This window comes from Phoca vitulina, unplaced genomic scaffold (genome assembly GCF_004348235.1).
Source record: "Phoca vitulina isolate PV1807 unplaced genomic scaffold, GSC_HSeal_1.0 scaffold25, whole genome shotgun sequence".
In the NCBI taxonomy this organism is placed as follows: Eukaryota; Metazoa; Chordata; class Mammalia; order Carnivora; family Phocidae; genus Phoca; species Phoca vitulina.
Window position 1 is genome coordinate 38,093,834 of NW_022589728.1, and position 12,701 is coordinate 38,106,534.

The following is a 12,701-nucleotide window of genomic DNA, read 5'->3' on the forward strand; positions in this document are numbered from 1 at the left end:
AAATTCTGTATTCTCTAAGCCTTGCTAAAATTTGTCCATCTTTTCTCTCCCCCAACTTCTCGCTTTTCTTTCCCAATTCCATCTACTGAAATAAGAAGGACTTTCATTAGCCTAGTTTTTTTTGCTTTGCTATGTTTCGTTTTTTTAATCTCCTCAGGAATATCAGGTTCCTATCAAAGGTGGCTGCCGAGGAGAACAGACACACTGATCTCTTGTTTTAGGTGACATGAGGAGAATGAACCACAGTGAAACTGAACAGGGAACGGTGACAGTGAACAGAAGCTGCTTTGTTGGATCCTGGTCCATTTACCTGTTCTTTTCAACCCAGAATTTCTCCAGAGAAGCTGCTAGTTGCCTAACACCTCTTCACTCATAAATTCAAGATCAAATTATATTGCAAACATTGGCAAGTCATCTGTTAAAGCACTCCTCACACACATTTCCCCCTCTTCTCCTTCCCTGTAATATAACTGATTCCACACAAGGCAATCTAATTAATTAGGTACTATTCATTTTCTCTAGAATATTGAGAAATACTTATATTTCCTTACTTAACAGGAGTTATAATGATATAAAAATGTCAGCACAATTTTCTTTATGTCCAGAAGTAGTTTATTTGTACCCAAATCCTCTTGTTCTGGAAAAATGAACTCATCACCAGACTGAGGCCGTTGGCTAAATCCATAGCCTGTTCTGTGTATTTCCAAGGGTAAATATAAAGCTTTAAGAGTTTTTTTATACTCACTAAAGAACAAAAGTTTGTAGGGATGGTGGAACAGGAGAAAAAAATGAAACCTTTCAGGTACTGGGTGTTTGTTGTTGTTTTAATAGCCATCTACGTCTGACAACTCTTATTTGGTTGTTAACTCTAAAATGAGCGCTACGGAGGTTAATGTTAAGTTTGCTAGTGAGTGTTCAACCTAAAAAGAAAATAGCTGGCTCTGTAGGCATCGCCTCTATTTACACTGTAAAGTTCATCTCCAAATGACGTCCCTTATAAAAAATCCATACTTGCAATGAAATATATTGCTTCATGACTTAAGGTTTTAGTTTATGACTTTTCTATAAAACATATAAAGCCCAGTATACATGTTTCATGGTTCTTAGAGACACAATAATCTTTGGCTGACTTTTTTTGAGGAAAGGAAAAATATACAAATACCAACAATTGATATTTAATTGCAGATTTTGAGAGAGATTGAAATTTTAAAAATAAAAATAAAGCCTAACCATAAAAGTAGAAATATATTTAATCTAACTAGTATACACTTTCCAGTTCATTACTTGAAACTAAAAATTTTACTTAAAATGTAGTTGTTCTTCACCAGGTTCAGTTAAAAAAAAAAAAATGTGCCCTTCAAATTTTTTGAACACTTCTCTAAATTACTATCAAGCAAATAGAATAAAATACCAAGCTATTTGTAAATACTTTGGCACAGACATCAATAATAAATGCATAATCTTAAGTCCAGAAAAACCATACAGACATCCTACAGATGTAAAGCAGGTTTGAATAATTTTCGACATAGTAAGTACAAAGTCCACATTTGAAGTGAAATTTGGCATATCTTCATTTTTGTGAAAATCAAAATGGATTTAGTTGTGATGTGGATAGACACTAAAGATAATTATAAATACGTGACTAGGGTCAGTCTCATGTTAAAAAGTAAAGAGCCGGGGCACCTGGGTGGCTCAGTCGTTAAGCGTCTGCCTTCGGCTCAGGTCATGATCCCGGGGTCCTGGGATCGAGCCCCACATCGGGCTCACTGCTCAGCGGGGAGTCTGCTTCTCCCTCTCCCTCTGCTGCTCCCCCTGCTTGTGCTCTCTCTCTCTGACAAATAAATAAATAAAAATCTTAAAAAAAAAAAAGAGCCAAATGGCATTATATTTAAATTAACCATGAAATTTTCATAATGGAATTAGCCTTAAACACCTGGAGACATCTTTGAATGATAAAAGAGAACTAGAGAGAAGAAAGAAAGGATGAGAAAATACGGCCATATCTATATCCAGCCCACATCTACCTTTAAGTAACATTACCGGAGTATTTCCTTTGGAGACAAGATGTCAGATAACAATTTATGCTTTATTAAGGGAAATCCCCACTTACCGTAGCTTCATTGCAAACCGTGCACTTAACCACATGCTGGTGAAGCTTGCCATCCAAGTTGATGAGAGACTGGCACACACGGCAGCTGATCACTGGAATACCGCTGGCATCCGGGCTGACGATGGCTGTGTACGGAGGTGGGAGTTCCGCTGAAAAGGTTATCAGTCACTGAATCAGAGCCAGCCGTATCACAGAGAACAGAGGTAAAGCAGAAACTGTCACAAATGACCTCATTCTTGTATTTATGTTTTCAAAACTAGCCAACTTATCCTAGTTTCAGAGCACAAACACACATGGGACTACATTGTGGAGTAGAATAATTCTTCCTCTGATAAAATCTAAATCATGTTTGCCTCGGTCTACCCAAATGATCCGGTTTCCTTTTACTAACCTATACACAACGTATCCACTCTGTTCCTGCAGAAATTCGGAGAGCTTGTAATGGGAAAGTGATGATTCATGCCTAAAGAATCTGACACTAATGATCTGGTTACCAAGAGAAACAGTCAGTGAGAGCAAAGTTTCTAAATCACTTATATATACCCATACATTGTGCAGCCGTCATGGCTGTGTTTATAAAGGGACCAGCATGTAACTGCTGGCCGTGTCAACAACAAAACAGTTTTGGTGGCAGCTAAGGAGAGACAAAAGTGAATGTAGGAAAACTAAACGTATCAACATGGAACAAAGCTAATTGGAATAGAACAATGCTAATTTCAGACACAAAACAAAAATAAACTTAACATTTTTTTTATCTCAAATTTGTAACTTTAACATTAAAAATCCAGGAAATGCACTTAAGTATTTGTGGGTAAAAAATATGATGTCTGGGATTTGGTTTAAATACTCTAAGGCAAAAATGGTCTAAGAGATGAAACAAGATTAGCAAAATGTTGATAATGAATAAATATGATGATATAGATAGTCATTTTGTTCTTACTACTTTTGTGTGTGTTTGGAAATTGCCAGAATAGGGGCACGTGAGTGGCTCAGTCGGTTGAGCGTCTGACTCTTGGTTTTGGCTTGGGTCATGATCTCGGGGTCCTGGGACTGAGCCCCGTGTGTCAGGATCTGTGCTCAGCAGGGAGTCTGCTTGGGATTCTCTCTCTCCCTGTCCCTTTCCCTCTGCCCCTTCCCACTCCGTGCTCGCTCTCTCTCTAAAATAAATAAACCTTAAAAAAGAAACACACACACACACACACAGTTTTTTGAGTCCTAAGTTTGCCTGATTGGGTAAAGGGTAGAAGCCCCGTTTCAGAATCATGTTCATCTACCAGAAGTATATATTTGTTGTGGAAGTCTGAGAAAGAGAATCTAGATGTACTACTCTGGAATGGGATTTCTAAAGGGGACAGTCTAACCCCATTGTGTAGCTACCTCCATTACAGGCATAAGAGGCCCTTTTCAGGAAAGGTACTGTCTTAGGACTTCTAGAACGGGCCACACCTCAACACACGATTCATGATTGAAGCCCCACTAAAGAGAACTGGTATTTCGAAGGGTTTCTGTGATACTCTAAGATACAATCACAATAGCTAATTATGAAAAGAGTTATTTTTGAAACAGAGATTTTCTATCCAGTGAATTAGATTCTAAACTCTGTGGTATTTTTTAAAGCATAGTACACCATGGTATGTTTAAAATTTGCATATTACCACCTGGCATCCTCGAGGTTTATCATATAGATTTTTTTAGACTAGCAAAGGATTAGCAATAAGTGCTACTCATTTAAATGATTCATAATAAGGGGCGCCTGGGTGGCTCAGTCGGTTGAGGCTCTGACTCCGTTTCAGCTCAGGTCATGATCTTGGGGTTGAGCCCCCAGTCAGGCGCCGCGCCCAGCAAGGGGGTGGTGTCTGCTTGAGATTCTCTCCCTCTGCCCCTCCCCTTACTTGCACACGCATGCTCTCTCTCTAAAATAAATAAATCTTTAAAAAATAATCATAAATGATTCATGATAAGCTAAATTTCCACAGCAGTCAGGCTCTGAAAGAGACCACTTTGAAATGACAATACACATACATTTCTGGGAGGCTTCTACCAGAACACTGCCAAATACTGAATTGGAAAAGAAGCCATAGATGTCTTAAATTATAAAAATAGCTTTAAATCCTTGAAAGAATTTGAGGTTGATCCAGAGTGACTTGCAATATATTAATCAAGAAGGAAAAACAGGTTAAAGAAACAATGAGTCAACAGTACATTGGAGCCCTTGCAATTTGCAGATTACTTTATCAGATCTCAATAAAGAAGATATTGTTCTTAGAAAACAAATACATACCTCACTAGAAATTCTAGACACACTGCCTGGCATTTAATAATAAATATTACTTTAATAATTATTAGCATTATTAATAAAAGTAGTTTCATCTCTTGCCTTTTCTTGAGTTATGAAGTAACATGAAGTAGATTCTCCCATAATTCCAGGTCTCCGTCTTACATAGTATGACAGAAAAGAAATTTAAAGACGAGAATTTCACAAAGAAAACAAATGCATTGAGGATGAGGGGCAAGGGGAGGCCACACACTGCAGCATACATAAAGGCCAGTAAAGCCCATCTACTCCAAAAGGCAAAAGCTTTGCTCAGAGGAATCTAAAACTCCCAATGAGGGATTAAAAAAGCATTTAAAGTGCATCACAGCCAACAAAACCCTGTGAATTTATTCTCTAAGATTTGTACCACATAATTTTTAACCTGTCAAAAAAAGCTTTTGATTATGACAAAAATATGCTTGAATCTTTTGGAGGCTTGAGAAGAGGAGGGAGGGGAAAAGAAAAACAAGTGAGGATCAGAAATTTACGATGGGAGAGGCTGTAGGTTCCATGAGACCAGAGTCGTGTCTGGCTTGTTCAGGACTGACTCACCAGCACTTGTCATAGTGCCTGGTCTATGGTAGATGTTCAGTGACTATTCATTGAATGGATGGATGGATGGATGGACGGGCGAATCACTGCAATATTTCAGACACATCTATTTCTCTTGGGAAAATAACACTAAGTATATTACTGCTGCTCTCACTGAAGAGGAGCTTGGGTCCTACCTAGCATGCGAGTAAGCCTCCCTGAAAAAAAGGTCTCTACTATATAGAAGAATAGCCTCCAAATCATGCACTTACAGAGGTGAGGTAGTCAAGAGACACTGGCCTGGCCCCCCATATAAATGGAATCAATCTAAGAGATCAATAGAATGACAGATGCTGCAGCCTAATTGCTCCACTAAGCAGTGCTTCCAGGCCTATTGTCTCAATTCTCTGTCCATTACTTCAGCCTTAAGCCGATATAGAGATATGTCTTGAACTTAACCCCCCAAAAACCCTTCATCTATAACTCCACCTCCTTTTGTGAGGGACTTTTAATTTCAGAGATATCTTCCACAGTTAGTAAACCCGTAATAATTGGCAATTTAGATTGTTCTTTCTGTCTCTTTTCACTTTAAAAGTCAACAGATCACAACTATCATACCTATTTCAAATTTCTGCCCTGGATAAAAGGTCCACTGTCATCTCAGAACTCAGGATCATTAGATATTGAGAGCCACAAAAAGTCTTCATTTTGGAAGAGTCTTATTATTTAAACAATGTTCATTTTCTCTATGGGGTTTGCCTAAGTGAAAAATCTTTTTTTCCTCCATGTGAGCAGTATTTGTTAGACCAGTAGTCCCCAATCCTGAAAAACTCCTTCAAAGTTGCAGAGTTATAGCATGTTAGAAATTAAAGCAATATTAGGAATAACATAGTCTAACTTCTTCCACTTATGGAAGAGAAAACTGAGGCCTAGAAGTTCTAACTTTTGAATAGATTTGTATACAGCCTTCAGCAAAGTCAAGAGCTGACTACACTCCCAGAGATTTCTCCACAGTAACAGTTTTCTCTCTTGGTGAATAATTTAATACAGGCAAAAACTTAAGGACTAGTTAGAATTCTGTAGAAACACTTAGACAAGAATCAGATCTGAGCTAAAAGGGAAGAGGGGAAGGAAGACAGGGAAAATTAAAAAAAAAAAAAAAACCTAATAGAAAAACTGAGACTCGTAAAGAGACGATATGAAAGAATATGGATCACAAGGCATACATAATGGTCTTCCTGAAACACTCCAAAGGAACCATTATTATTCTGTAAACCCACAGGTGATCAAATTACATTTTCCCATCATAAACACAGACCTAATTTATCTATTTTATGCCAAACAGCCCCTTGTCCTACTAATTCATCCTAGTGTATTAATCCATACTTCATTTTTTTTTTTTTTTTTTACCATATATCCTTCAGCATTTTAAAGGTTGAAATTGTTTTTGCTGCACTGCTCTGGCCTTTCTTAGCTCAGTTATTCCTTTATAAGCCTCTTCAATGGCAATCTTTTCCAGTTTAATTCACTTACTTCATTAATGCACTCTTTATACTCACCCCTTCAGGCCCTTGACAAAGATGTGGTATCAAAATTGAAACATGACATCCAATTAAAATGAGAGATATTTTAGGACACTAAGAGTACAGGATGAGCGAGCAAAGTGTAAAGGGCCAGCCTGTGAGGAAAGCCCTGGCTGGCTTTTTCTCCTCCTTAGGATCTTTGTGGAGAATATGGATTAGGGACAGAGTGAGCCTGGCTAGTATGGGTTTTCTACTTCCAGGGTGAAACCTCTCCAGTCCAGCTGTGCACTGAGAAGGGGAAGACCATCTTCTGTTCCTCTCCTCTGTGAAACCAAAGAAATAAAACTATTCTGGGAGACTCTTGGGTTCTTCTAGAACCATGAAACCCTCAGAAGCTTCCATCAGGCTGAAGTCAGCATGGAAGGGTAAATATGCTACTTATTACCTTACTGACCCGTAGCTCCCAATCTACCCTTCTCTGCTTTGTCATGCTGGAGCTGAAACTCCGCAGACCACACTGTAGCTTTGCCAGCTGGCTGCAGGCTACATCTGTGAGCAGGAGGTGATAAAGGGAGCCTGCAAGGTTGGGGGAGGGAGAAGGGACTCACAGCCCTTTCCCCAGGTGCACTGTCTTTCTCCCCAGCTCAGGGACATCAGCACCAGCTGGCCAGTGCCTCTTAGAAGTCATGCCTCAGTTCTGTAGGACCCCACCTCTAAATTATTACATCTTAATGACTCTAATCCCTTCCCTCTGTTCTCTCAGCCCTAGTCCTCATGGTAGCTGCTTCCTACATCTGGTACCTACTTGATACCTCAGGATAGTATTTTTACCTTTTAAGTACCTAGTGAACAACTTCATACCTAATTAACAATTTTATTATATTCCATTGTATGGTTTCTATCTTCAGGTCTTAACTGATACAAAAACTCATGCCAAGAGTAATCCCAGGAAATTGACCCTCAAAAATGGGATTGGAGGGGGCGCCTGGGTGGCTCAGTTGGTTGGGCATCCAACTCTTGATTTGGGCTCAGGTCTGATCTCAGGGTCGTGGGATCAAGCTCCACATCGGCTCCGGGATCAGTGAGGAGTCTGCTTGAGATTCTCTCTCACACTCTCCCTCTGCCCCTCCCCCTGCGCTCTGTCTCTCTCTCTCTCTCTCTCAAATAAATAAATCTTTACAAAAAATGGGACTGAAGAAATGGTCTGATCATGCCTTGGGCTCAAATGCAGTGCTGAGCTCCTTTACCAGTGGGACACAGTATGGTAGAAATTGATGGCTTGCGGTGGCATCCTGATGAATCAGATTATCCCCTATAGATGACTGTGATAGTTGTGGCTCCTTCACTAGACCATATGGCAGTAATAATTACTACAGATTGTGATATGGGGTGGATTCCCATGAATACACTGGAGCATTTACAGAAAGGAAATGAGAAGCTCAGGTCTTTAAACTCTCAGCTCAAGTCATGCTCAGAGAACCAGAGAACTTCTATTGCAGCCCTAAAAGTATCTTTTATATCCAATTGTCACAGGGCTTATCCTGCTATAAATCAAACACAAATTCAATTGTGTAGATTTCAAAATTATAATGTCAGGTAAATCCACAGGCTTACCAAGCTCTCTGTGAAAGTTGGAACACTGATTGTGAAGGGGTGGACCCCTGAAACATATAACAGAGACATCTAGCTGTAGCCAAACAGAAGTGAGAAACTCTGAGTCACTCTGAGCCTCCCTTATGAGTAGAAAGCAGCTTTTCTCCTTGTGTTTGAAGAGACAAGCCTTCCCTCACAGGAAAACTGTCTCGCTAGTGGACAGCCATTCTCCTTAAGACTCATCCTCACCTCTGTTTGCCTCAAAACACAGAACTAAGCTCAGATCTCAACACGTTCCAGGAGGACAAGTAGAAAGCATGACTAGGAAGCAGCAGCTTATACATCAAGAGAATTGCAAGGTTTTGAAAATATATATTGTCAGAAACTTGGAGAATATGTGTGGGGGTAGATCCTGAGAGTGTCAAACCAAAGAGGATGGAACATAACACTGAGTTGAGCCAAGTTTAATCATATGGGTGCATTTACCAGATGCTCTGGATTCGACGTTTGTTTTAAAGGTGGAAGTAGCTCTCTGTCAGTTTGCTTGTCTGTTGGTGAGACTCGGCCTTATGTTTAATGGACTTGTGATGTCAGAACATCGTTAGCATAGCGTGGAAGAAGAATCAAAGGCTTAGGGAGTTAGAATGTCGGCGTGGATTTATGAGATGAAATGGACATGCCCACACCCTACTACATCGATTTGCTTATTTTCTACATTGGACCGCTGCTCCCGGGCACTCCTAGTTGTGTAACTGAGGATGGGATACAAGGCCCTGCTCTACGCTCTGATGCCAGAGAAAGTCCAGAGGCCTGCAGCTCCGTTCAGGAGGAAAGCAGCAGCCAGCCAGACACACCGTGGCGGGTTCCCAGGAGGTAGTGAGCACGCGCTGGGTCACAAGCATCTACTCTGCGCCAGGCGCAGCGCTAGAGGAACGTCAGGAATGCCATGGGTAACGGGACAGGCTCCAGGGCTTCAAGGGCTCATGTTCTTAACATGGAGAAAGACAGGAAAAGTGCCAGTACAACTGGGTGTGCTAAGGACGTGCACGGGCGCTTTGCGAGCACAGAAGACTGCATCTAATTCTGCCTAAGGCGGAGTGTGTGTCCGGGGTGCGGGCTGGTGGCACGGGCAGAGGAGGCGGGTGGCAGAGTCAGTCTAGCACAGTTCAGCTTTCCTCCAATACCGCAACCTTTCTCCACATTGTTCCTTTAGCTCCTTTCTACAAATAGTAGCTCTAGAGAAACAGCCTAACCTTATTGAGTGTGGTTGTAATATCAGCTTGGAACCAATATCAATCTACATCCGAATGCCCCCAGTACTGCTTGTAAGAGCTTATGTGTGCCCAAGGCAACAGCAAACCAGGCGTTTTCTCTACCAGGTAATAATGGGGACTGAATTCCACTCTGAGCTATTAATCTCTTTCTTTCCCTCCCTCCGTGGTCTCAGGCATTTGGGCCGTATCAAAACACTGCCACATAACTGGGGACGCCGGCAAGGACGCCCACTGACCTGCCAATGGCCAATTCCTGGATGACAAACTTGTGCTCCGCCCTCTCTGTTTCTCATAAGGCAGTATTTCTGCCTCATTCTAATAATGCATTTCATCTGTGGCACTAGCACTTTCTTCAAGTATTGACAGTGAATAAGTTATGTTTTCTTTTTTTTTTTAAGATTTTATTTATTTATTTGACAGAGAGAGAGAGCACAAGCAGGGGGAGCAGAAGAGGGAGAAGCAGGCTCCCCGCTAGGCAGGGAGCCTGACGTGGGGCTCGATCCCAGGACCCTGAGATCATGACCTAAGCTGATGGCAGATGCTTAACTGACTGAGCCACCCAAGGGCCCCAAATTATGTATTCTTTCACTTTATCAACAACTGTGTTTATTTCTATTTCAAAAGATGAAATTTTTTTGACATGACTTATGGGCAATCATATTGTTTACATGCATGGCCACATTCATAATTTGTTATTTGCAATATTGCTTCCAAGAAAGCATGTGTTTCCAGAAAAATAGAGAGACATTTACTTTCAGTACAGAAAAAGAAATTGTTGGGGCGCCTGGGTGGCTCGTCTGCCTTCGGCTCAGGTCATGATCCCAGGGTCCTGGGATCGAGCCCCGCATTGAGCCCCGCATCGGGCTCCCTGCTCAGCGGGAAACCTGCTTCTCCCTCTCCCACTCCCCCTGCTTGTGTTCCTGCTCTCGCTGTGTCTCTCTGTCAAATAAATAAATAAAATCTTAAAAAAAAAAAAAGAAATTGTTGTTCCCAGGGCAAAAAATGGACTTGCCTAGAAATTAAGAAACTCCTCCTATAGCCTAAGGAGATAAAGAATTCCTATTCTGTCATTCTTCCTAGACAGCTCATTTTCACTATGTATCTACATTTCTAAAGGCTGCATTTCTAAAAGAAAGGAAGACACTCCTTTACATATAACTAAGTATGCACACTAAATGATAACTTACAGGTTACAAGTATTCATAAATCAGTTCTAAAATATCCTCAAATATAATTGAGCCCCAAATCTGTTACAAGACATTTTAGATAAGAGAGAATATAGGAGGGAAAATGACCTCAGTATGTGAGGAAGGGAAAAAAGTTCAACCAGATGCGTAATTTTATTTGCTTCAATATATGAAACAGCATGGCAGAATGTTAAATTCCAACATAATCAGGGCACCTGGCTGGCTCAGTGGGTAGAGCATTTGATTCTTGATCTCAGGGCTGTGAGTTCAAACCCCACTTTGGGCATAGAGATTACTTAAAAACAAAACAAACAAAATAAAACCCAGGTGCCTGGGTGGCTCGGTTGGTTAAGTGTCTGCCTTCAGCCCAGGTCCTGATCCCTGTTCGGCGGGGAGCATGCTTCTCCCTCTGCCTGCTGCTCGCCCATTTGTGCTTTCTCTCTCTCTCTCTCTCTCTGTCAAATAAATAAATAAGTAAAATCTTAAAAAAAAAAAGAAACCCAAGGTCCAGCATAATTAGATGGTAGGATATATGAATGATAATATAATACTCAGTATTTTCCTATCTTAAATATTTCACCCATTTAAAAAATGACCTAGGGGGCGCCTGGGTGGCTCAGTTGGTTAAGCGACTGCCTTCGGCTCAGGTCATGATCCTGGAGTCCCTGGATCGAGTCCCGCATCGGGCTCCCTGCTCGGCGGGGAGCCTGCTTCTCCCTATGACCCTCACCCCTCTCATGTGCTCTCTCTCTCTCTCTCATTCTCTCTGTCTCAAATAAATAAATAAAATCTTTAAAAAAAATAAAAATAAAAAAAAATAAAAAATGACCTAGGGATTAAAAGATTCTAGACACAAAAATGGAGTGAAATGAACTTCTTAAAACCAGTATTTATTTTTTAAGCATACAGTAAGTATATAAAGATATTTAGTTAATAAGTCCCTTAAATTCTTTTTTTTTTTTTTGAAAATTTTATTTATTTATTTATTTATTTGACAGAGAGGAAGCACAAGCAGGGGGAACAGGGAGGGAGAGGGAGAAGCAGGCTCCCCACTGAACAGAGAGCCTGACCAGATGTGGGGCTTGACCTCAGGACCCTGAAATCGTGACCTGAGCCGAAGGTAGACACTTAACCAACTGAGCCACCCAGGCGCCCCAAGTCCCTTAAATTCTAGTGCTTAGATATTTTTACCTCATGGGTTAAATTTCATTTCAAAATACAGAGATTGCTAAAGAAATCCAGAAGTTAATCCAGGAGAGTAAGTTCCCCATTACAGCCAGCAGACGGGATAGCCCTGGAGCTCCTTCCTTTGCCATGCGGGCACTTCTAACGTGCAAGGAGATCTGGCTGTCTGCTCTGCCAGCTCACTTTGTTTTTGCTCTGTTACTCGAGCTGCAAAACCTTCACTCCCTGAGTGACTTCAAAATCCCCGTCATGCCATCCTTTCTTGCTTTCTCAGTCTATCATTCATTCATTCCACATTTGTTGAGTGCCTAGATGTATATGATCGTTTGCAAGCGGCTATGAAAGGGACTCAGTGATGAAAGATACAGGAACCCTATCTCCTTCCTTGTCTCCCTTAACAGGCTCATATACACAAATAAATATTAAGATATAGAATGGAGGGGCACCTGGGTGGTTCAGTTGGTTAAGCGTCCAACTCTTGATTTCTGCTCAGGTCATGATCTCCAGATCGTGGGATCATGCCCTGTGAGGGGCTCCACGCTGAGCATGAAGCCTGCTTGGGATTCTCCCTCTCCCTCTGCCCCTCACCCCCTTTTCACGCTCCCTCTCTCAAAAAAAAAAAAAAAAAAAAAGAAAAAAAGATACACAATGGAAATGTTGAGAGATATTGCTTTGGGAATATAGATCTTCCAGTAATATACATTAGAAAGAATTATATGAAAGAAAATGGCTTTGATGAATGCATAGAATTTGAATGTTTTAGATTCCAAAATCCCTTTCCTACTCATTTACTCATAGGAAGTAAATAGTATATCCTTATCTAGAAAAGACTAGAAGTGGCTAATAAGTGATACCAGTATGAGGCAATGAGTATGGTCTTAAGGAAAAAGCATGTACACACAGTGATGTGTTTTCCATTTCAGAACTGGATCCCTCCCATTAAGACCTTGACAGGCTGGAGTAATGGACCGAATCAAACACAAC

The 12,701-nt window shown here is 40.9% G+C and overlaps 1 protein-coding gene across 1 annotated transcript in view; it reads right to left on the bottom strand.

Moving 5' to 3' along the window:
• Nucleotides 1–12,701, bottom strand: part of PIP4P2 (phosphatidylinositol-4,5-bisphosphate 4-phosphatase 2) — a 56,121-nt gene that overhangs the window by 31,940 nt on the left and 11,480 nt on the right. Inside the window, exon 2 of the mRNA XM_032421678.1 lies at nt 2,111–2,259. Within this exon, the coding sequence (XP_032277569.1) occupies nt 2,111–2,259 (149 nt within the window). The remainder of the gene's footprint in view (nt 1–2,110; nt 2,260–12,701) is intronic.